This window comes from Anomaloglossus baeobatrachus, chromosome 5, assembly GCF_048569485.1.
Source record: "Anomaloglossus baeobatrachus isolate aAnoBae1 chromosome 5, aAnoBae1.hap1, whole genome shotgun sequence".
NCBI classification, from domain to species: domain Eukaryota; kingdom Metazoa; phylum Chordata; class Amphibia; order Anura; family Aromobatidae; genus Anomaloglossus; species Anomaloglossus baeobatrachus.
In genome coordinates this window covers 548,472,219-548,496,043 of record NC_134357.1, presented here as the reverse complement: position 1 = coordinate 548,496,043, position 23,825 = coordinate 548,472,219, and the positions used below count along the sequence as shown (strand labels likewise).

At 50.0% G+C, this 23,825-nt stretch overlaps 2 protein-coding genes across 2 annotated transcripts in view; one reads left to right on the top strand and one right to left on the bottom strand.

Annotated features, from left to right (window-relative positions):
- LOC142312962 (uncharacterized) overlaps window positions 1–23,825 on the bottom strand; it is a 126,069-nt gene that overhangs the window by 68,330 nt on the left and 33,914 nt on the right. The window contains exon 8 of the mRNA XM_075351950.1: window positions 18,262–18,336. Coding sequence (XP_075208065.1) covers window positions 18,262–18,336 — 75 coding nt within the window. The remainder of the gene's footprint in view (window positions 1–18,261; window positions 18,337–23,825) is intronic.
- Window positions 1–23,825, top strand: part of LOC142312242 (uncharacterized) — a 73,280-nt gene that overhangs the window by 43,049 nt on the left and 6,406 nt on the right. The window contains exons 2-6 of the mRNA XM_075351164.1: window positions 6,101–6,227; window positions 6,357–6,536; window positions 6,619–6,742; window positions 6,826–6,923; window positions 7,118–7,208. Coding sequence (XP_075207279.1) covers window positions 6,101–6,227; window positions 6,357–6,536; window positions 6,619–6,742; window positions 6,826–6,923; window positions 7,118–7,208 — 620 coding nt within the window. The remainder of the gene's footprint in view (window positions 1–6,100; window positions 6,228–6,356; window positions 6,537–6,618; window positions 6,743–6,825; window positions 6,924–7,117; window positions 7,209–23,825) is intronic.

The window sequence follows — 23,825 nt, the reverse complement described above, 5'->3', positions numbered from 1 at the left end:
CTATAAAATTTTGCTATTTTGGTACCACACTCCAGATTTCCTTCATGGCATAGACCCCTCCATACCGGCTTGTTGCTGGAGATGCGGGGGAGGCAGGGGCACCATTCTGCACATATTCTGGTCCTGTCCAGGGATAGTCCCCTTCTGGGAGCGGGTTAGAGGGTTGATCCATAAAGTACTATATATAGAGGTTGATCTTGATCCCCTGATCTATGTTCTGGGTCTTGGGAATGGGGGATTGGGAAAAACGGCCTCTAAGCTTTTGTCCCACATCCTTACGGCGGCCAGATGCTTAATTGCAAAGAATTGGAGGCAGCCAGGGACACCCTCACTCCAGAGCCTCAAGTATAGATTACTGGACGTTAGACGCATGGAACATCTCACAGCACTATTGCATGACACAGTTGACCGTTTCCAGGCCGTGTGGGCACCATGGGACTACTTTGCGGGACAGGAGGATCTGTGAGACTGAGGCCTATGGGTCCTATGGAAGGAGCATGGACTCTTGAAACCCTTCCCTCTTCCCTCCTATTTCTCCTCTCCCCTAACCCTCCTCACCTGTCCTGTCATTGTTTGTCTAGGTTCGATAAGAATTGTTAATTTTTTTTGTTTTATTTTATGTATGAAAAACGTAAATTGAAAATCTCAATAAAAATTCAAAGTTTAAAAAAAAAAAAAAGCAACTAAATACTCAGGCTACTCGTCAGAATATCTGTAAAGGTGATATATTAGTATAGCCCTATGACAAAGATTAAACATGTGTTGCACTATAGCACTACCTCTAAATCATGGTAACTAAGTGATCAGGCTGCCCATCACAATATCTCAAAAAGTAGCATTTATAGGACCACCAGGGAAAATGGAACACAAAAAAGTTAAGACTGACAGACCAGATCACCCAGTACACAGCCAATTGTATGCACTATAAGAAAATTAATTAATACTAAACTGTACCTCACAATGCTGGGGAACCCCCACTCTCCCGACGCACGTTTCAGCGTCTGCCACCTTTCTCAAGGGGTGCCGCCTCCACCTTTTCTAAGACCTCCACCTGCGCCCTCAACCTCTCCCTTAATGTGACATGCCTTCAGGCAGTGCAGAGACAATCCCTCTACCTCCATACTGCACAGCTAGGGCTCCCTGCAATCAGGCAGTGTTGCAATTAAAATGAATTGCAGAATGTAGTCACACAGCTCCAGTGTTGTGGACCTTTATCCAGGCCAAGTTTGATCAAAGGCTGTCTCGACTGAACCTGAAGCCAGGGAAGGCCATGTGCAATGACAGTGCAAACCTGGTGGCAGACCAACGCTGGGGCAACCTCACACACGTGCTTTGCATGACTCACATACTCAACCTGGCTTTTCAGAGTGCTGTATCTAAGCATATTAATGGAAAGTTGAGTGGAAGGAAAAAATATGGTAGAAAAAGATGCACAAGCAACCTGGATAACCACAGCCTTGAAAGGATTAAGAAAAGGCCATTCAAAAATTGGGGGAGATTCACAAGGAGAGGACTGCTGCTGGAGTCAGTGCTTTAAGAGCCACCACACACAGAAGTATCTGTGAAGCCCCAGGGGCTGTGGGATACTCGGTCCCGGGTGTGCGGTGCGCAGTGGGAACAGTCATGGTCGCGGCCCGGTGCCGTGGCCCTTGGGGTGCTGTCCCTCGCAAAAAGGGGTTGAAAAATAAAAGTAAAAGAGAAAATAAAAATAAAAAAATAAGAGTTCTCGACTACACCACTTGCAGTCTGCGGCCAGGTTATTGGGGCCGCCGCTGTAGGGTCCTGCTGGGGCGGATGGAGTGGTACAGCTTATGTGTTTCAGCCCTCTGCAAGCAGGGACAGTCCACAGCAGTGAATGATGGGGATTGTAGTGGGGAACAGTCAGTGTGAGTACACGGGCCAATAATTAAACAGTCCACACCAGTATAGCAGTTTCAACTTGCCTTGCTTTTACTTTTGGTACTTGGACCCGCTGGTGCCGGTTCCAGGTGTTCCCGTTCGCCTTGCTCTCTATGCCAGCTGAGACCTGGATTGGTTGTCCTCCGTGCACACTTGTTGTGGTTGGACTCCTGTGGCCTAGAGCTACTTGGGAGTCCCTTCTCTTCTGTCTTGGTCCTACTACAGGCAGCCTGGACTATTTAAGGGGTTCAGTCCCTGGTCCCCTCTTTGCTGCTGGTGCTTCAGACTCCTTATTTGGCGATGGATCCAGAGGGTGCGGTGTACTGGCTGGCACAGATATTCCGGGGTTTGGGTTTCCACTGGTTACATTTGTGGCACCTGGTACCGCAGGGGTGCTACATATCCAGGACATGGGCTACAACTGTCGCATTCCTTGTGTCAAGCCACTCATGACTAATAGACAACGGCAGGAGCATCTTACCTGGGCCAAGGAGAAAAAGAACTGGACTGTTGCTTAGTGGTCCAAGGTGTTCTTTTCAGATGAAAGTACATTTTACATTTAATTTGGAAATCAAGGTCCCAGAGTCTGGAGGAAGAGAGGAGAGGCCACAATCCAAGCTGCTTGAGGTCTAGTGTGAAGTTTCCACAATCAGTGATGGTTTGGGGAGCCATGTCATCTGCTGGTGTAGGTCCACTGTGTCTTATCAAGACCAAAGTCAGTGCAGCCATCGACCAGGACATTTTAGAGCTCTTCATGCTTCCCTCTGCCGACAAGCTTTTTGGAGATGGAAATTTCATTTTCCAGCAGGCCTTGGCACCTGTCCACACTGCCAAAATTACCAATACCTGGTTTAATAACCACTTAATTAAAGAATGTATGTCTGGATCTCCAATGGTGTGAATAAAGTGCAAAACTCAAAAACATATAAATATACAATAAGGTAAAGAGTTGCACACTAGTCACAATGTATGGGGAAATAATGAAAAGCAGAACTGCTATGGGAATACTAGAATGAAAAATACAATGAACTATCTGAAAAATTGAAAAAAATGCTATGAATAATAGGAATACGAGAGATGTTTAGCCATTGAATTGACCAATGCAAAAGAGCCGCAAACCACGCCAAGGTAATCTCTATTTTTGGGGTCCCTAACTTTGTGTAACCTCAGGGGGGGAGATGGAGGCAGAGGGGGGCAGCTGGAGGCAGAGGGGGGGAGCTTTTGGCAGAGTGAAGAGCTAGAGGCAGAGGGGGGAGCCAGAGGCAGAACAAGGAGCCAGAGGCAGAGGGGGGAGCCAGAGGCAGAGGAAGGAGCCAGAGGCAGAGGGGGGAGCTAGAGGAAGAGCGAGAAGCTAGAAGGAGAGGGAGGGGCAGAGGGGGGAGCTATCGGCAGAGGGGGGAGCTAGAGGCAGAACAAGAAGCTAGAGGCAGAGGGGTGAGCTAGAGGCAGAGGGGTGAGCTAGAGGCAGAGGGGTGAGCTAGAGGTAGAGGGGTGAGGTAGAGGGGTGAGCTAGAGGCAGAGGGGTGAGCTAGAGGTAGAGGGGTGAGCTAGAGGCAGAGGGGTGAGCTAGAGGTAGAGGGGTGAGCTAGAGGTAGAGGGGTGAGCTAGAGGCAGAGGGGTGAGCTAGAGGCAGAGGGGTGAGCTAGAGGCAGAGGGAGGAGCTAGAGGCAGAAGGAGAAGCTAGAGGCAGAGGGAGGATCTAGAGGCAGAGCGAGGAGCTAGAGGGAGGGGTTGGAGCTCTTCCTTCCTCCTCTCTCTTCTATCTAAATAGAATCTTAATAGTAGCAACTCTCATCTCCTGATTCTGGTCAGCAATTTAGTATATTTTATCCACCATTTTCTCTCTGCCAGGTGCTGTTTTTCGATCAGGTGTACTTATGTTTCATGTTGATTGATTTTGTGCCCCAACTCGGGGCAATTCATGCCTGTGCTCATGTATCATGATCCATCCTGGTGGTAGTGGGTTCTTGTCAGGGATCCCTCTACCAGGTGTCCTGGCGCAGGCAATGGAAGGCAGCGTGCACGCTTTGCATGCTTGTGTCCATTTGTGGCTTTCACTTCTTGGCGGGGGTAACCTTAGTGGATCGTAGTCCTTAATCTAAGTAATAAATCCATGTCCATAATGGGTTCTTTGCCACATACATAGTTGCAGGAATCTACACGAAACATCATTACAATTTTTATATCTTTATTACACAAAGAATTTCATAAAAATGTTCTTTGTATTTTTTCTTTACTGCGGCATGAATTACACTACCTGACTGTAATACAAATTCATTCATTCTTCCACAGTGTTTGTTTATATATGGCAAATGGATGATCATAACTGAGACCTAAAATGTTTCTAATGGTTTTTTTGTATCTTTTTTTTTTCCTCTGTTCACACTGTCGCGAGGGATCAGTTCTCACTCATTATCATTAGAGATGGGTGAATAGTAACTATTCGTGTTCGGATAATGTTTACCGAATGCCCGAGTACTATTCCAGTATTCGTCACAAGAAAAATGCTCGGGTTTCCTGTTGACTTGCAATCACTGAGGAGCTGATCATGTGACCCCCTGACTCCTCCCCTCCATGTGACATCATCACAGGTCCTGGAAGCACAGAGCAGCCATATATCTAGTGTGCGGCTCTGCAGGAGGAGGTATGTGGAGATTCCCCATTACTGGGGCAGGCGGCATTAACCCCTTCAGCTCTGAGACTTTCTTGGGGTTTTTAACTCGCTGATTTCTATGAATCGTGAGGTTTTTGTTCCGTTTCCTCTGATAGATACAGACGCCCCAACTATGAGAGGCCGGAAGTGAGGAAACCCGTCTGCCCTCGGTCCTCGGCCCCTTTCCTGCCCTCGGTCCTCGGCCCCCTTCCTGCCCTCGGTCCTCGGCCCCCTTCCTGCCCTCGGTCCTCAGCCCCCTTCCTAACCTCGGTCCTCGGCCCCTTTCCTGCCCTCGGTCCTCGGCCCCTTTCCTGCCCTCGGTTCTCGGCCCCCTCTTTCTCCCCTCGGTCCTCGGACCCCTCTTTCTCCCCTCGGTCCTCGGACCCCTCTTTCTCCCCTCGGTCCTCGGACCCTTTCTACCCCCACACAGTATAATGTTCCCACAGTTCCGTCACCCCCCCATACACAGTATAATGTACCATTATCTCCATACAAACATCTGTGAGACAGTAGTTGGCAGACTCTTCTAGTGGAGGCTTATTTCCAGGTAGAACAACAGATGAGCTTCTGAATTTCAGCATGCCAGATCCTTCTCTTTTAAGTCATCTGTCTTGAGGCCCCTACATCTATTATTTTATCAATTCCCCCTGAAATGAGCAGTTTCAAAAAACCTTACTCTCATGTGTATGAGAGCCTTAAAATGTAACAAACAAAATGTAATAATATCCTCCCTCCCAGTCTCTGTATTTCCTGGTTTGTCTCAATGAACTTTTGGTCCCTCCCTACAGCCAATCAGTCAGAGCAGTGGCTGACATAGCCAGTGATTGGGAGCATGAAGGAGACGTCTTAAGCGGACTTACACGCTGCGATATATGTAACGAGATGTCGGCAGGGTCACGTTGTTAGTGATGCACATCCGGCATCGTTAGTGATATCGTAGCGTGTGACATCTATGAACGAGCAGAAATACTCACCTTCTCGTTCATCGCTGACACGTTGCTCATTTTCTAAAAATCGAACGTCCAGTTGTTCATTGTTCCCGAGGCAGCACACATCGCTCCGTGTGTCCCTGGGAACGATGAACTGCAGCTTACCTGTGTCCCGCCGGCAATGCGGAAGGAAGGAGGTGGGCAGGTTGTTTACGTCCCGCTCATCTCCGCCCCTCCGCTTCTATTGGGCGGCCGCTGTGTGACGTCGCTGTGACGCCGAACGTCCCTCCCCCTTCAGGAAGTGGATGCTCGCCGCCCACAGCGAGGTCGTTTGGAAGGTAAGTACGTGTGACGTGGGTTACAGCATTGTGCGACACAGGCAAGAAATTGCCCGTGCCGCACAAACGATGGGGGCGTGTGCGATCGCACGAGAAATTGTAACGCGTAAAGCAGCCTTTAGTCTGGAATTCATCTTATGTTCTAGTCTATACGAGACAAGAGAGAATACATCATCTACACATTATATCTCCTGATATGTTTCCCATTATTATCTCCAGTAATTGCATTATTGCATGGGATGCTTTATGATTTTCTTTCAACTCATCTTCTCTTCATTCAGGTCCCTACAATATTGGATCCTCTCAGTGGAGATCCTCCATATAGGAGTGATGGATATGGACAGGGTCAAGATGTCGGAGAGGATATTACACCTCACCCTAGAGATCCTCTTCCGGCTTACTGGAGAGGTGAGAGATTCTGATGACATCACATTACATCATTGTTATCTATGGGAATAACAGATGGACAGAACTGGAGAGGTGAGGACTCTGGAAATGTCTGTAGTGAGATTTATTACTGTGTCTCTCCATAACCAGGATTACACAGTAGTGAAGAAGACCTCTAGTGAGCACTGTCAGGCCCCTGTGTCTGAGGGATGGGGAAGACCCCTGAGCCCAATCACGGGGCCTCCACCTCACCCCCCGATACATGAGGACATCAATGAGCAGAAGATCCTAGAACTCACCTACAAGATGATTGAGCTGCTGACTGGAGAGGTGACACTGCTGGGAATGCTGGGACATTATACAGTAACGCTATGAAGGGATCGGGGGATGACGGTATCATTGTATGTGTCAGGTTCCTATAAGGTGTGAGGATGTCACCGTCTATTTCTCCATGGAGGAGTGGGAGTATTTAGAAGGACACAAAGATCTGTACAAGGATGTCATGATGGAGGATCCTCAGCCCCTCACATCACCAGGTAATAGACAGGACTAAATACACACGGCCCATAATTATCTGTATGTAAGGAATGAATTCAGTCCCTGTATGTGTCTCCTCCAGATCTATCAAGTAAGAGGACAACACCAGAGAGATGTCCCCGTCCTCTTCTCCCACAGGACTGTAAACAAGAAGATCCTAATGTTCCTCAGGATCATCAGGTAGATGGAGAGGAGCCATGAAATATCCCTATGATGTGTAGACGGCTGTGAAGGTCTTGTGCTCAGTCTTGTTTTATCCTCCAGTATTATATGTGTTATACTTGTGTAATGAGAGCGGTGGAGATGGCAGGATTAGAGCTGATCATAGATGGGACTTCTCCATCTGTCTGTGACTTTTACAATATTTGTTTCAGGGGGAAGATCTGACCCATATTATTACTACAGAGACATATGTGAGGAATGATGAGCGGTGCAAAGAGGAGAGTCCTACATATGGATATCCAGGTGAGTAGTGATCACTAAACTCAGAGAAGCTACAGATTCTTCTCAGTCACTGGCTGTGGCTGCTTTCTCAGTGGTGTAGTCTGGCCATATCACAATCATATGGTCACCACATTATCTTCCACCCGGAATGATTAAAAAATGTTTGGGCACTGAAAGTCCTTCTTCTATAGAGCTTAGAAGATGCTGACCATTACCTAGTCAAGTCTGTAAACAACAAAGCCAAATGGCAGTGTACGTAGAATGTCCGGACAATTTTAGAAAATCACTTGGAGAAAAATATTATTGTGTGCCTCTAAGAGAAAGTGGAGGGTAATGATGCTGTTTCCTTCCTAGAATCCTGATATCTTATTGGATGAATCTAACTTTTCTAATTTGTGCAGATGAAAGTGATAATATGGTCCCTACAAGACCAGGTCCACTCTTTGTGGTCAAACTTTGCATTTATTGAAACAGTAAATGTGCAGTGAGCCAAGTGTGAATTTCTGTACAATGAGATCAGATTTTCCCTTTATCCTGACTTTTCAATTTCTTTTAAATCTGACACATGTCACTTTATGAGGTCATGACTTTGGAGGTTTCTTCTGATTGCAGTGATTCTGAGATTTTTTTCTGTACTTCTGTTAATTTTATGTTGATATATTTTGCATTTATTTTATAAAATTCCTGAAAATTGACAAATAATTTAGAAAGATTTTTATGTCTCAAACTTTACATTTGTATGCTCTTTTTTTTTTCCAACATTTCCCTTTTATTTATTTTTTTTTAGGATGATAGGAGGCTTAAAAGTTTAGCAACTAGTGTTACTGTATATGTTCTTTTAAATTGTCTCTCCAGGAAAGGGGACAAACTTTAGCGCCACCTATTGGAAGTAGCAATATGTTCTTTTAAATAACTTTTGAAATTACTTTGAGGGGCCTAGATTTTAGAAAATTGTATACTTCATAGTATCAAGTATCACATTCAGGAACTAACAAGTGGAATGCAAAAATTACCGTATTTTTCGGACCATAAGACACACTTTTTTTCCCCCAAATGTTGGGGGAAAGTTGGGGGTGCGTCTTATGGTCTGACTATAGGGCTGCGGCCGGGAATCAGGGTGCTGCGGTGGAGCGGGTCATCGGGGGCACGAGCAGGCAGCAGCAGCGCCTGCCGTGACCACGTGTGCCCGCTCATTACATATGCATGCCCATCCTCCCTCCCATCTCTCAGCGCTGAAGCCGGCACTGACAGGTGGGCGGGAGGACGAGCGGGGACGCGCGCATAGCAAAGAGCCGGCCGCATGATCACCCCTGGCAATTACAGCCTGGAGTGATCATGTGCGGCTGTATTCACTGCCCCCCGCGCGTCATTACCAGCGCGGGGTGCAGTGAATCAGTGCACTCACCCGTCCCCGTGTGTGGAGCCGCCCCCCTGCTGCACGCGATGTCTTCCTGTTTGTGCCGGTCAGCTGATCTGTGCCGGTCAGCTGATCTGTGCTGAGCTGGTCAGCTGATCGGCACAGACAGGAAGACATCGCGTGCTACAGGGGGGCGGCTCCACACACACAGATCAGCGTGCCAGAGAGGAAGATATGATTAGTGCTGCAGGGAGTGAGGAAAAGGTGAGTATAAACGTTTATTTTTTTCTCTGTGCTATAGGATACAGGCCATATACCAGGATGGTATATGAGCACGATGGGGGCATATAGCAGGATGGGGGGGGGGTATGTGAACAGGCTGGATGGGGGGGGGTATGTGAACAGGCTGGATGGGGGGGGGTATGTGAACAGGCTGGATGGGGGGGGGTATGTGAACAGGCTGGATGGGGGGGGTATGTGAACAGGCTGGATGGGGGGGGGGGTATGTGAACAGGCTGGATGGGGGGGGTATGTGAACAGGCTGGATGGGGGGGGGTATGTGAACAGGCTGGATGGGGGGGGTATGTGAACAGGCTGGATGGGGGGGGTATGTGAACAGGCTGGATGGGGGGGTATGTGAACAGGCTGGATGGGGGGGGGGGTTTGTATGTGAACAGGCTGGATGGGGGGGGGTATGTGAACAGGCTGGATGGGGGGGGGTATGTGAACAGGCTGGATGGGGGGGGGTATGTGAACAGGCTGGATGGGGGGGTATGTGAACAGGCTGGATGGGGGGGGTATGTGAACAGGCTGGATGGGGGGGTATGTGAACAGGCTGGATGGGGGGGTATGTGAACAGGCTGGATGGGGGGTTATGTGAACTGGCTGGAGGGGGGGGGTATGTGAACAGGCTGGATGGGGGTGGGTATGTGAACAGGCTGGCTGGGGGGGGGGGGGTATGTGAACAGGCTGGATGGGGGGGGGGGTATGTGAACAGGCTGGATGGCGGGGGGTATGTGAACAGGCTGGATGGGGGGGGGTATGTGAACAGGCTGGATGGGGGGGGGTATGTGAACAGGCTGGATGGGGGGGTATGTGAACAGGCTGGATGGGGGGGGGGTATGTGAACAGGCTGGATGGGGGGGGGTATGTGAACAGGCTGGATGGGGGGGGGGGTATGTGAACAGGCTGGATGGGGGGGTATGTGAACAGGCTGGATGGGGGTTTATAGCAGGATCATATACAAGGCAGGAGGATCATTACCAGGATGGGGTACCTTAGTAGAGAATTTGGGGACATTACCCCCATAACAGTGTCAGCAGCAGATCCTCGCCCCATAAGTGTGTCATGACCACATTTTTTGCTTAAAGTTTTATTTTCCCATTTTCCTCCTCTAAAACCAGGGTGCGTCTTATAGTCCGGTGCGTCTTATAGTCCGAAAAATACGGTAGTATTTTTTGCCTGAAATGTTGATATAATCCCAACTTTTTCATTTTCACAAGGGGTGATAGGAAAGAAATGGACATGGAAAATTATTTTCCAACTTCTTCTGAATCCGACAATACAATATATGGTTCTGTCTGGGCACATGGCGGAGCTCAGAAGGGAAGGAGCGCCATTTAGGTTTTGGAGTGCATATCTTGCTGGAATAGTTTTCGGCACAAAACAATAGGGGCACGATTCATGTTCACCTGGCAGCTTAAAAGATGGCTATAGGGAACAGTCTGGGCGCTATCTACTCTACTTTCCCAATCCCAGGGATTGCCTTGCCTCTCCACCCTTTAACTCCTATATGGGTCTAATTTTACACAGGGACCACTTGGCTCGGGCTCCGAAGTTAGCTGCTGTTCGGTGGTGTGAAATGGTGAGGGGGAGAATAATCAGGTAGCTGGGTCAGAACCAGGAGGACAGAGAAAATACAAAGTCAGAAGACGCAAAAGTAAACAGGTCGGGGTCACAACAGGAAACAAATACACAAGTCGGGAGCTGAGCACAGAGGAGTGATCCAGAGGAGAACAAGGCTATATCTGATAGCTTCCAGTAATATGCTTTAGTAGGGTGTGGTGATTTCTAATTAGCTGAAGCAGAGAGCTGATTTGCTGCAAAAAGTGACAAAATTTTAATATTCCTTGAAGAGAATATTGTACAGGGGGAATAGAAGCCAGTACCCCAAATGTGGGATATGCAACGAAACAACGTATCGGCCAAGGAGACCTTGTTCACAGAATCGCTGAGAAAAAGAAAATATATTTACATTAGAAAAATCAAATAAATTTACACTAAATACAATATATAATGTGGTACATTCAAGTATTGTGACGGTAATGTCAATCCAGGCAGGCAACTGAAGGTGTGAACAAAAACATGGAGCACAGCAAGTAACAACAGAAAATCCCATAGAGTATATGATTCAAAGGTGAACTACAGAGTAATAACTGATTCTCAGAACAATATCTGAGGCCCAATATAATCCAGTGTGAAATAACATTAATCTATAAGAAACATTGATGCATATGAGATGACATAAAAAATATTTCAGTATATACTGACACCCAGATTTAAATGGAGCCAATATCCATCTGTCTTGTAAACAATATAACATAATCATGCAGCTAAACGGGAAGGAGGAGGTTAGGTATGAGGGGTAGGGGTGGTGACTGAAATGAGGCATAGAGGTAGTACCTGTCATTGGTGGGTCACTATTGTATGATAGGTAGGCTTCACCCTTGTAAATCCCTGTGGGACAAGTAGAATGTTAGGGTGATGACTTGGCAAGGCTTTTCATAGGGCAAGCAGGAAGGTGGTCTAGTGGGATGAGGGGGCTTACCTTGAGCAGACTGCATGCCGGCACTCCCGTGCCTTGGCTTCCTATGTGTAGTATGGAATACTAGATAGTATTCTCTACATTTGTCCTGAGGAAGAGGACGGATATGTCCTTGAAACGCGTAGACCTGTGAAAATAAAGAAGAAGGGAATTTTGTTACTTACCGTAAATTCCTTTTCTTCTAGCTCTTATTGGGAGACCCAGACGATTGGGGTATAGCTACTGCCCTCTGGAGGCCACACAAAGCACTACATTAAAAGTGCAAGGCCCCTCCCCCTCTGGCTATACCCCCCCCCGTGGTATCACGGGTTCTCCAGTTTTAGTGCCAAAGCAAGAAGGAGGAAGCCAATAACTGGTTTAAACAAATTAACTCCGAATAACATCGGAGAACTGAAAAACCGTTCAACATGAACAACATGTGTACCCGCAAACAACAAAAAAACATCCCGAAGGACAACAGGGCGGGTGCTGGGTCTCCCAATAAGAGCTAGAAGAAAAGGAATTTACGGTAAGTAACAAAATTCCCTTCTTCTTCAGCGCTCTATTGGGAGACCCAGACGATTGGGACGTCCAAAAGCTGTCCCTGGGTGGGTAAATAAATACCTCATGTTAGAGCTGCAAAACAGCCCTCCCCTACGGGGGTGTCACTGCCGCCTGCAGGACTCTTCTACCTAAGCTGGCATCCGCCGAAGCATAGGTATGCACCTGATAATGCTTGGTGAAAGTGTGCAGACTGGACCAGGTAGCCGCCTGGCACACCTGTTGAGCCGAAGCCTGGTGACGTAATGCCCAGGACGCACCCACGGCTCTGGTGGAGTGGGCTTTTAGCCCTGAAGGAACCGGAAGCCCCGCAGAACGGTAGGCCTCTAGAATTGGTTCTTTGATCCATCGAGCCAGGGTGGCTTTAGAAGCCTGCAACCCCTTGCGCGGACCAGCGACAAGGACGAAAAGTGCATCGGCACGGCGTATGGGCGCCGTGCGGGAAATGTAGATTCTGAGTGCTCTCACCAGATCTAGCAAACGTAAGGCCTTTTCATACCGGTGAACCGGATGAGGGCAAAAAGAAGGCAAGGAAATATCCTGATTAAGATGAAAAGAGGATACGACCTTAGGAAGAAACTCCGGAATGGGGCGCAGCACAACCTTGTCCTGGTGGAACACCAGGAAGGGAGCCTTAGATGACAGAGCTGCCAGCTCAGACACTCGCCGAAGCGATGTGATCGCAACAAGAAACGCCACTTTCTGCGACAGCCGAGAAAAGGAAACTTCCTTCAGAGGCTCGAAGGGCGGCTTCTGGAGAGCAACTAGTACCCTGTTCAGATCCCATGGATCTAACGGTCGCTTGTACAGGGGCACAATATGACAGACCCCCTGCAGGAACGTGCGCACCTTAGGAAGACGTGCTAGACGCTTCTGAAAAAACACGGATAGTGCCGAAACTTGCCCTTTAAGGGAGCTGAGCGACAAGCCCTTTTCTAACCCCGATTGCAGGAAGGAAAGAAACTTGGGCAATGCAAATGGCCAGGGAGACACTCCCTGAGCAGAGCACCAGGACAAGAAAATCTTCCACGTTCTGTGGTAGATCTTAGCCGAATTCGACTTTCTAGCTTGTCTCATTGTGGCAACGACTCCCTGAGATAATCCAGCAGATGCTAGGATCCAGGACTCAATGGCCACACAGTCAGGTTCAGGGCCGCAGAATTCTGATGGAAAAACGGCCCTTGGGACAGTAAGTCTGGTCGGTCTGGCAGTGACCACGGCCGACCGATCGTGAGATGCCACAGATCCGGATACCACGACCTCCTCGGCCAGTCTGGAGCGACGAGTATGACGCGGCTGCACTCGGATCTGATCTTGCGTAGCACTCTGGGCAAGAGCGCCAGAGGCGGAAACACGTATGGGAGCTGAAACTGCGACCAATCTTGAACCAAGGCGTCTGCCGCCAGAGCTCTTTGATCGCGCGACCTCGCCATGAATGCCGGGACCTTGTTGTTGTGCCGGGATGCCATTAGGTCGATGTCCGGCACTCCCCAGCGGCGACAGATTTCCTGAAACACGTCCGGGTGAAGGGACCATTCCCCTGCGTCCATGCCCTGGCGACTGAGGAAGTCTGCTTCCCAGTTTTCTACGCCTGGGATGTGAACCGCGGATATGGTGGATGCTCTGTCCTCCACCCACATTAGAATGCGCCGGACTTCTTGGAAGGCTTGCCGACTGCGCGTCCCTCCTTGGTGGTTGATGTATGCCACCGCTGTGGAGTTGTCCGATTGGATTCGGATCTGCTTTCCTTCCAGCCACTGTTGGAAGGCCAGTAGAGCAAGATACACTGCTCTGATCTCCAGAACATTGATCTGAAGGGTGGACTCCTGCGGAGTCCACGTCCCCTGAGCCCTGTGGTGGAGAAATACTGCTCCCCACCCTGACAGACTCGCATCTGTCGTGACTACTGCCCAGGATGGGGGCAGGAAGGATCTTCCCTGAGACAATGAGGTGGGAAGGAGCCACCATTGTAGAGAGTCTTTGGCCGTCTGGGAAAGCGAGACTTTCCTGTCCAGGGACGTTGACTTCCCGTCCCATTGGCGGAGAATGTCCCATTGAAGTGGACGCAGATGAAACTGCGCAAAGGGAACTGCTTCCATGGCTGCCACCATCTTCCCTAGGAAATGCATGAGGCGCCGCAAGGGATGCAACTGGCCCTGCAGAAGAGATTGCACCCCTGTCTGTAGTGACCGCTGCTTGTCCAGCGGAAGCTTCACTATCGCTGCTAGAGTATGAAACTCCATGCCAAGATACGTTAGTGACTGAGTCGGTGATAGGATCGACTTTGGAAAGTTGATGATCCATCCGAAAGACTGTAGAGTCTCCAGCGTAGCATTCAGGCTGTGCTGACATGCCTCCTGAGAGGGAGCTTTGACCAATAAGTCGTCTAGGTAAGGGATCACCGAGTGTCCCTGAGAGTGCAAGACTGCTACCACCGCCGCCATGACCTTGGTGAAGACCCGTGGGGCTGTCGCCAGACCAAATGGAAGAGCTACGAACTGAAAATGGTCGTCTCCTATCACAAAACGTAGAAAACGTTGATGTTCTGTAGCAATTGGCACGTGGAGATAAGCATCTTTGATGTCTATTGAGGCAAGGAAGTCTCCTCTGGACATTGAGGCAATGACAGAGCGGAGGGTTTCCATCCGGAACCTCCTGGCGTGCACATGTTTGTTGAGCCGTTTTAGGTCCAGAACAGGACGGAACGAGCCGTCCTTTTTTGGAACCACAAAGAGATTGGAGTAAAACCCTTGCCCTTGTTCCTGAGGAGGGACTGGGATAACCACTCCTTCCGCTTTTAGGGAATCCACCGCCTGCAGCAGAGCATCTGCTCGGTCTGGACGTGGGGAGGTTCTGAAGAACCGAGCTGGAGGACGAGAATTGAACTCGATTCTGTACCCGCGAGACAAAATGTCCGTCACCCACCGGTCTTTGACCTGTGACATCCAAATGCCGGAAAAGCGGGAGAGCCTGCCCCCGACCGGCGATGCGGAGGGGGGGGGCTGGAAGTCATGAGGTAGCCGCTTTGGAAGCGGTACCTCCATTTGCTTTCTTGGGGCGTGTGTGAGTCCGCCACGAATCTGAGTTTCTTTGCGTCCTCTGAGTCCCTTTGGACGAGGTAAATGGTGTCTTGCCCGAACCTCGAAAGGACTGAAACCTCTGCTGCCACTTTTTCTGCTGAGGTTTGGATGTTCTGGGTTGTGGTAAAGAGGAGTCTTTACCCTTGGACTGCTTAATGATGTCAGCCAATGGCTCGCCAAACAGTCTATCTCTAGACAAAGGCAAACTGGTTAAACATTTTTTGGAACCAGCATCTGCTTTCCAGTCCTTTAACCACAAGGCTCTGCGCAAAACTACCGAATTGGCGGACGCCATTGAGGTGCGACTGGTAGATTCTAGGACCGCATTGATAGCGTAAGACGCAAACGCCGACATCTGCGTGGTAAGGTGCGCCACTTGCGGCACTGCTGGATGCATGATAGCATCCACTTTTGCTAAGCCAGCTGAAATAGCCTGGAGTGCCCATACGGCTGCGAATGCCGGAGCAAACGACGCGCCGATAGCTTCATAGACAGATTTTAACCAAAGGTCCATCTGTCTGTCATTGGCATCTTTAAGTGAAGCGCCATCCTCCACTGCAACTATGGATCTAGCTGCAAGTTTGGAAATCGGGGGGTCTACCTTTGGACACTGTGTCCAGCGCTTGACCACCTCAGGGGGGAAAGGGAAACGCGTATCTTTAGATCGTTTAGAGAAACGCCTTTCTGGGTGAGCGTCGTGCTTCTGGATTGATTCTCTGAAGTCAGAGTGATCTAACAAAGCACTCAATTTACGCTTGGGATAAAGGAAACGAAACTTTTCCTGCTCCGCAGCCGCCTCTTCTGCTGAAGGGGCTGGGGGAGAAATATCCAACAGCCTATTGATGGCTGAGATAAGGTCGTTTACCATGGCATCCCCATCAGGGGTATCTAGGTTGAGAGGGGTTCCAGGAGTGGATTCCTGATCACTCTCATCAGACACATCACAGGGAGACTGATTGCGCTGAGACCCTGAGCAGTGTGAAGACGTCGAGGGTCTTTCCCAGCGAGCTCGCTTAGGGTGGCTGGGGCCATCATCTGAGTCATAATCCTCGGCCTGTGAAGCCGGGGACCCCCCTGTGGGCTGGATACATTCCAAGTAAGGGGGACCTGAGGACAGAGGCCTCGCCGTGCCCAGGGACTGAGCCCCATGCATAGATTGCAAGGTTTCAAGGATTTTTGCCATAGATACAGACATGTTATCTGCAAAAACTGCAAAGTCCGTCCCTGTCACCGGGGCAGAACTTACAAGCGTCTCAGCCTGGGTCGCTACCTCTCCCGACTCCGGCTGGCGAAGCAGCACCGGGTCGGAGCATTGCACACAATGGGGGTCATCGCCTGCTGGTAGATTAGCCCCACATGCAGCACACGCAGTATACACAGCCCTTTTTGCCTTGGCCGCCTTGCGTTTTGAGGATGACATGTTGCTGCTTCCACAGAGCGATCTGGGATATGCAGCCAGAAGCGCACCTCACAGTGCAAGAAATACAATATCTATATATCTGTACCCAGTACACTGATACACAGTGAGGCACTAGAGGGACCAGCACAGAAAAATCGCTTACCGCCCGCTTAAAAAGCGGGTGTGTGGTCGCCAGATAGCCCCTAGTCCAGGTCTCCCAGAGCCTTGCGTCCTTCCTCCAGCCAGGCATGCATGTAATGGCTGCCGGCGTCTCGAGAGAGGAAGGGGGGCGGGCCCTGGGCGTTCCTGGCCAAGAGCGGGAAGCCTGCTTCCCTCTGTGCCTAGTGAGAGGGCTGGAGCATGTAAAACAGGCTCCAGCCCTCGTCGCTGCTAGCGAACAGCGTCTCTCCCCTACCCTGAATGACAGGGTGGGGGCGGGAACGAAACGGAGCTGCCGGCGTCCTAGGCCCAAAAAGCCGGGGACTAAATTTATAACCGCCGCCGCCGTAAAAGCGCGGACGGCGGATCCCCGGCGCACCACAAGTCACAGCAGCGCCGCCCGGTCCAGAGGGGGTCGGCGCTGCGTTCCCAAACACAAACAATCCCCCAGTAATCTGTAGGGACACCAACTCCACGTTGCGGTCCCCGGCGCACTACAACACCCAGCCAGCCCGGAGTGTGTCTGTGCCTGCCGGGGACACAGAGTACCTGTATGATGCAGGGCCTGTCCCTGATCGTACTCCTGCTCCGTCTCCATCAGGTTCTAATGGGTCTGTGGATGGAGCCCGGCATCAGAGCTGAGAGGCCGGCAGGATCCCACTTCCACAGAGCCCTACCAGGGGATGTGGAAGGAAAACAGCATGTCAGGCTCCAGCCCTGTACCAGCAATAGGTACCTCAACCTTACAACACCATCCAGGGGTGAGAAGGGAGCATGCTGGGGACACTATATGTGTCCTCTTTTCTTCCATCCGAAACAGTCAGCAGCTACTGCTGACTAAAATCTGTGGAGCTATGCATGGAATGTCTGACCTCCTTCGCACACAAAGCTAAAACTGGAGAACCCGTGATACCACGGGGGGGGTATAGCCAGAGGGGGAGGGGCCTTGCACTTTTAATGTAGTGCTTTGTGTGGCCTCCAGAGGGCAGTAGCTATACCCCAATCGTCTGGGTCTCCCAATAGAGCGCTGAAGAAAAGAGATTTACTGATTTCATCTTGATTCCTGTGGTTTGGCGCGGTATTTAAACCTGCTTTTCTCCCATCATCCGAAATTACTCTGTTTTTGCGGGACTGCTGCCTTCCACGTTCCTTTCATGCTGTTAAAGGGGTTGTGACTGGCACAACCTCATCAGGTGAGTGTTCCTATTGCACATTCACTTTCCATTGTTATACCGGGTAAGACCCTATTTGCGCCTTTCTTCCCACAGTTTATTTCGCTATGTGTAGTATGCTGAGGGATAGAGCGGCACTTTAAACACCACGCGGTGAAAGGTGGTCAGAGGTGACATCAGACGCGCATGTGCAGACGCACACTGACCGTGTCAGTCATTTAGGGACACGTAGTAGGTAAGAGACGATGTGTGTATGCGTTGTCGCATCTTACAGCGCTATGGCAAGGGTGACTGTGTGCTGGATAGTTATAGCTGGCAGTTTGTGTCTATGTGTATGTAGTGATGTATTGCAGAGGGAGTATTGTGCTCAGTCATACTGCATGGGACATAAGTATAAGGGGGACAGTGGGGATATAAACTGGAAAAAGTGGGCCCAGAGTGTAATGTAATGTAATGGGATTATATAGTAAGGTATGAATTAGTAAAATAATATAGTTCACTTGTAGGATGAAAGTAATAGGTTTAGGATAAGTTCAGTCTTACCATAGGAGGTCAGGACGGAGGATGGCAGAATGAGTAGAGTAGGTATCCAATTTAATAGGAACAGTAGAATCACATCTGTGACAAAACATAAGTTAGTACATCATCAAATAGGCCAATCAATCTCTCTATTAAGTCCATAAGGTGACAAAGTTTGTAGAGTATAGATCCAGAAGCTCTCCGTTTTATGAGTTCAATATGATTGCCACCCCTTCTGGGTCTATGAACCTTCTCAAGTACCTGGAAGCGTACACTTGTGAAACTGTATGTCTGGCTTCTTTGAAATGAAAAGGTCTGGGCTTGCAATCCTGTCCCTGACATGTTGGGTGGTTGCTCCCACATACAGCAAGCCAGAAGGACACTTTAGGACGTATACAATTGTTGGCAGCGGATTATCAACGGCACTCTCCAAGCATGCAACACAGCAACTGTGGGTTTTATTCAGCAACAATCAGGGACAAATATGAAGCTTAGTAAATCCGCAAGTAATCATTTCTGTGTGTCTCTGGAGCTTCTGCAGCAGCGTCCTCTCACATAGAGCACAGGAAACAAGAATACAGAATAGTCACATACTCTTCCTGTGACCTTCTTTCTCCTTTTTTTTTGTTCTATCTTTATTAACTGCACACAAACTTAGCAACTAAACACTAATAGGAATGGAGTTGTTAGCACTAAACATATTCCAACAACAATAAAATTGGTATCGCATTTATAGAAGTCATTAATTGGGTATGATTTTCCTGTTCTGCAGCGCACCTGAGACAGGGGAAGGGGCCTCTGCGCTGAGAGCTAAGGTGCATCTGTAATGGTAACTTATGTATGGGGCTCAATGCCTGCTCTAACCAGAAGATCTTTAATATTGTGTAAGTCGTGTGCAGGGTGGGCTCCCCAGTATACAGTAAAACCACACACCAGGAAAGTGACTCTAGGCAGTTGGGTTGATAAATGATTGTTTTACTTTACCAAAACAGAAAAACAGGCATAAGAAAGAATAGAACAATATATTTACAAGGCCAAAGGCCGACACCGCTGTGCTGCGCCACCCGTAATGGCGATTTATGCTGCCTTCTCCCCAACCTTTGCCTAACCAAGGTGCTCTCTAAACAGTCGCCTAATACCTGGTAATCCGTCTGGGAAGCAGAAGTAATGTATGTGTGTGTGTGTGTGTGTGTGTGTGTGTGTGTGTGTGTGTGTGTGTGTGTGTGTGTGTGTGTGTGTGTACACACACCCTACCAGTGGTGCTGCACGAAAGCTTACAACTTATTTACCTAAACATAAACACATCCCATAATCCCCCCGAATACCTTTAATTGCTGAAGCCTCACAAAGAAGGCAGATGGTAAAGGTGGAAAGGCAAACCACACAGCTCAGCAACACAGTCCTAAAAATCTTCTAGAGCAACAGTCAATGCAAACGTGTGGCGCTGTGCCTTTAAGGTTTTAAATGTAACTGACAAACTGACACAGCAGATCCAGCAAGTCTGACTGTGCATATAATCGGCCTAAGGCCTAAGCCACACGGCGAGAAAAACAGTGCGAGTGGAGTGCGATAAAACATCGCATTCCCCTCGGACCAGTTCTAGCCTGTGTGTCAGCACACATGAGCAATTATTTTCTCAGCCCTAATCGGACCGAGAAAACAATCGCAGCATGCTGCGACTGTAATGCGAGACTCTTTCTCTCGCACCCATTCAAGTGAATGGGGCGAGAGAAAAATCTCACTGCACTCGCAGTACACCGGTGTACTGCCAGTGCAGTGCGAGAATGGCAATAGCCGGCTACGCAGGAGAGAGGGAGAGAAATCCCTCCCTCCCCTCCTGAGAGCCGGCCCGCCCCCCGACGCTGAGGTCTGCTCGCACGAACGGACCTCAGTTGCAAGGACACACGCATGACACTCGGCTCTGCTGTACTGCCAGCACGAGCCGAGTGTCATGCAAGTGGATCGCAGTAGTAACAGATAGGTGTTTTGGTACCAAAACATAAAGGGTAGCGTGCACGCAGTCCTGGGCCCAGCCTACCCGGGTAGTGTGGTGTCCAGTTGCCATAACCAGAGACTTGGAGATCCTCTCATGGTGACCCGTATAGCCATCATCTGAAGAATGGTGATCTCCGGCACAGGATGCTGCTCACACGTGTCACGGTCCTCCTCACTAAACTCTAACACGAGTCTTCTCCTAATTAACTTAAGTGTTTCTGCGGCGACTCCTTTCTGTTACGCACACCTCTCGCTTTCCCTTCAGCTCACACACCGCACCTCCTTCGCTCTCCATGTCCACAGCCGTAGTCTGTTGAGATGTTGCTATAGTAACCAAACAGTCAAATGCAGATGCAAAACAAGCGGCCTCTTGTGGCTGGTAAGTAACCATGCATACAATGGACAGTAAATAAGCATTTCACAGTGGGTAAAGGTCATTAATACACTCTCACCCAGGGCCGCCATTAGGGCATTACTACTGGGACTCCTGTACTGGGCCCGGTGAGCAGCAGGCAGGAGGGGGGGCCCGGACACGCTGACAGGCCCCCCCCCTTTCATTCCTCTGCTCACCGGGCCCCAGGGGCGGAGGGCGTTGACAGTACATTTCGCAGGGCTGGCCGTGCAGTGAGCAGGAGGCAGGAGGGGGGGCCCGGACACGCTGACAGCCTGGGCCCCTCCCTTTTCATTCCTCTGCTCACCAGGCCCCATGGGGCAGGGGGCGGGGACGTTGCACTTACAGCACCTGCAGTCGCACAGAGGCCCCAAGCAGGAACGGGCCCCCTAGAGCCTGAAAACATGTTAACCCCTTAGCGACCTATGACTTACTGGGTACGACATAGCTCCCTGGTACTTAAGGACCCATGACGTACCCAGTACATCATGGCAAGATCGCGGCCCTGGTACCTGTGATCGCTTTGCAAATATCTTAGATTCGGGGAGCAGGAGCCCTCTGCCTGATCTCAGGAGGGGTGGTGTCTCCTCCCCGGACCTAAGGAGGCTGTGATTGGCTGACGAACGCTGCTCAGCCAATTACAGCCACTGTAATGTTCAGCCATTGAAAATGGCTGAAACATTAAAATCCAGCCATGTTCAGTGTAGCTGTAGTACCGATCATTGGCTGGAGCTGGGTGACCTCAGTTTCACCCACCCTCAGCTCTGATTGGAAAGACCGGCCTTGTGACCGATCTGTCCAATCACTGCGTATCTGGGGCCAGAGACCGCCCCCTCAACTTCACTCCAGCGTCTGTGGAAGCTGTCTGAGGAGAGCGATCGGTAAGTTACAAACACTGTCTCCTTTCAGCCACCGCCATTGCCCCAGCAGTCACTGCCCCTGATCCAGCATCACTGAACCCATCTGCTGCATCCCCTCCATCTGCCACCGCCTCCCCCATCAGCCGCTGCCCCCCTCCCTCATCTGCTGCCCTCTCTCCCACCTTCCTCCATCTGCTGTGACCCCCCCCCACCTGCTGTGACCCCACACCCACCTGCTGTGATTTCCCCCCCATCATCTATCCGTCTCTCTGGCTATCTGTCCATCCGTCCCTCTGGCTATCCGTCTCTCATCTATATGTAGCACCCAAGGGGCAGGGGTTAAATTTTACTCGTCGCCGAGCCGGTGATGTCGGGTCAGGAGGATGTCACAGGTGGCCCTGCCCAGCTTCGTGGCCCCGAGGTGTACAACAAAAGGGGATTTGGATGATGGTGGGGGAAGGATGAGGATGATAGTCTTGTGACGGCACCTGTGGTGCGTGGCCAGGGATTAGCCGCCGCTGCTGTCGCTGTCCTTCGGGGCGGATGGTATTGCAGCAAGGATGGTTCTGCTCCCCACAGGTGGAGCGGGGCCTCGGGGAGGATGATGAGGAAAGTAGTGGTTGTTGGCGCTGAAACGCGGAGTGACAGCAATCAAAAGGCTGAATCAGCTGCTGTGGTTCCAACTGTGATGGGTCCCAGCCGATCCCAGATCCGTTGGAGGTTAGAACCGGTACGGTGGTCGATGGGCCCTACCTTCTTGCGCCTTTATAGATGGATCCCCGTGGCCTGAAGCTGCTTAGGGACCTCGGTTTGTGTAGAGTTAGCTCCTATCCCATGTGTAGGTGACACGGGGCCGCTGTGGGGCTTGACTGTAATCACGACTCCGGACCCTATGTGGAACTGTGCTCCAGGATCTCGTGGTGGTCAGAGGGACATGCAATCCCCCTGTCCTGCAGATTCTGGTGATACAATGTGAAGTCTGTTCCAACCTAAGGCTCTGCATCCTGAACCGCACCGGTCCCACTCCTGTTCTCTCCTGCTGGAGAACACTCTAACTGTTGTGTAAGCTCTTAACTCCCCCTGGTGGCTGCTCCTCCCCTGGTTCCCTGTCACTAGTGGGTGGCTGCCCCCCATGTTTGGTGACTACCTTAAGACCCGACCCTAGCCTGGTCCCCAATGGGGAGGGCAACCTGGTTGTGTGTATGAGTTTGTGTTGTGGAACTGGTACCAACCTCCTCTGGATCCAGGATGAGAACTGCACCTTAAGTGAGGTGCAGTACCCTGTGGTGACTGAAGCCTCAGGGGCACCACATATCCATCTATCTATCTATCTATGATTCTATCTACCTAGCCATCTATCTATGATTCTATCTATCTATTTATCTGCTGAAAGAGCCTTAAAGTGAATCTGTCAGCAGGTTTTTGCTCCTCATCTGAGAGCAGCATAATGTAGAGACAGATACCCTGATTCCAGCGATGTGTCTCTTACTGGACTGTTTGCTTTCATTGTGATAAAATCAATGTTTTCTCTGCTGCAGATCTAGCAATTATACAGACCTCATGAATATGCTGGACTACCTGCAGCATGACGAGTAGCCCTGTAATGATAATCTCCTGCTGATTAACCAGTGATGTTATCAAAACTATACTAAGCAGCCCAATAAGTGACAATCGCCGGAATCAGGATCTCTTCCCCTATGTTATGCTGCGCTCAGATTAGGCTGCTTTCACACTACGTCTTTTTAACATGCGTCCTGAACGTTTTTTTGCTGCAAAAGCGGATCCTGCTTTTACAGCAAAAAACGCATGCAAACGCATGTGTTACTTTGCAGGATCCTGTCACTGGATGTTTAGGGGCGGGCATTGGAGTCATGTGATCGGGAGTGATGGGAACTAAACGTGCCAGACTGGGAGCCGGCTTCTTACAACTGCGGAGGTTCGTAACCAAGGTAAACATCGGGTATACTTGCTTGGATACCCGATATTTACTTTGGTTACGAGCGTCTGCAGCTGCTAGGAGCCGGGCTCCCTGCACACGTAACCAACGTAAACATCGGGTAACTAAGATAAGTGGTTACCCGATATTTACCTTGGTTACGAGTGTCCGCAGCTCTCAGGTGGAGGAGAGGGAGGGACTGGTTCTGGGCATGCTCAGTAGAGCAAGCAGGATCCTGTCTATCAGTATGCCAGCGTTCACATGCGTTTGCATGCTGTTTAGTCAGGATCCAGCGATTTGCAGTATTTGGACGCAGCTCAAAAACGCTACATGTAGCGTTTTTGAAAGATGTTAAAAAACTGCAAGTCGCTGGATCCTCACTATAACGCACGCAAACGCAGGTGAA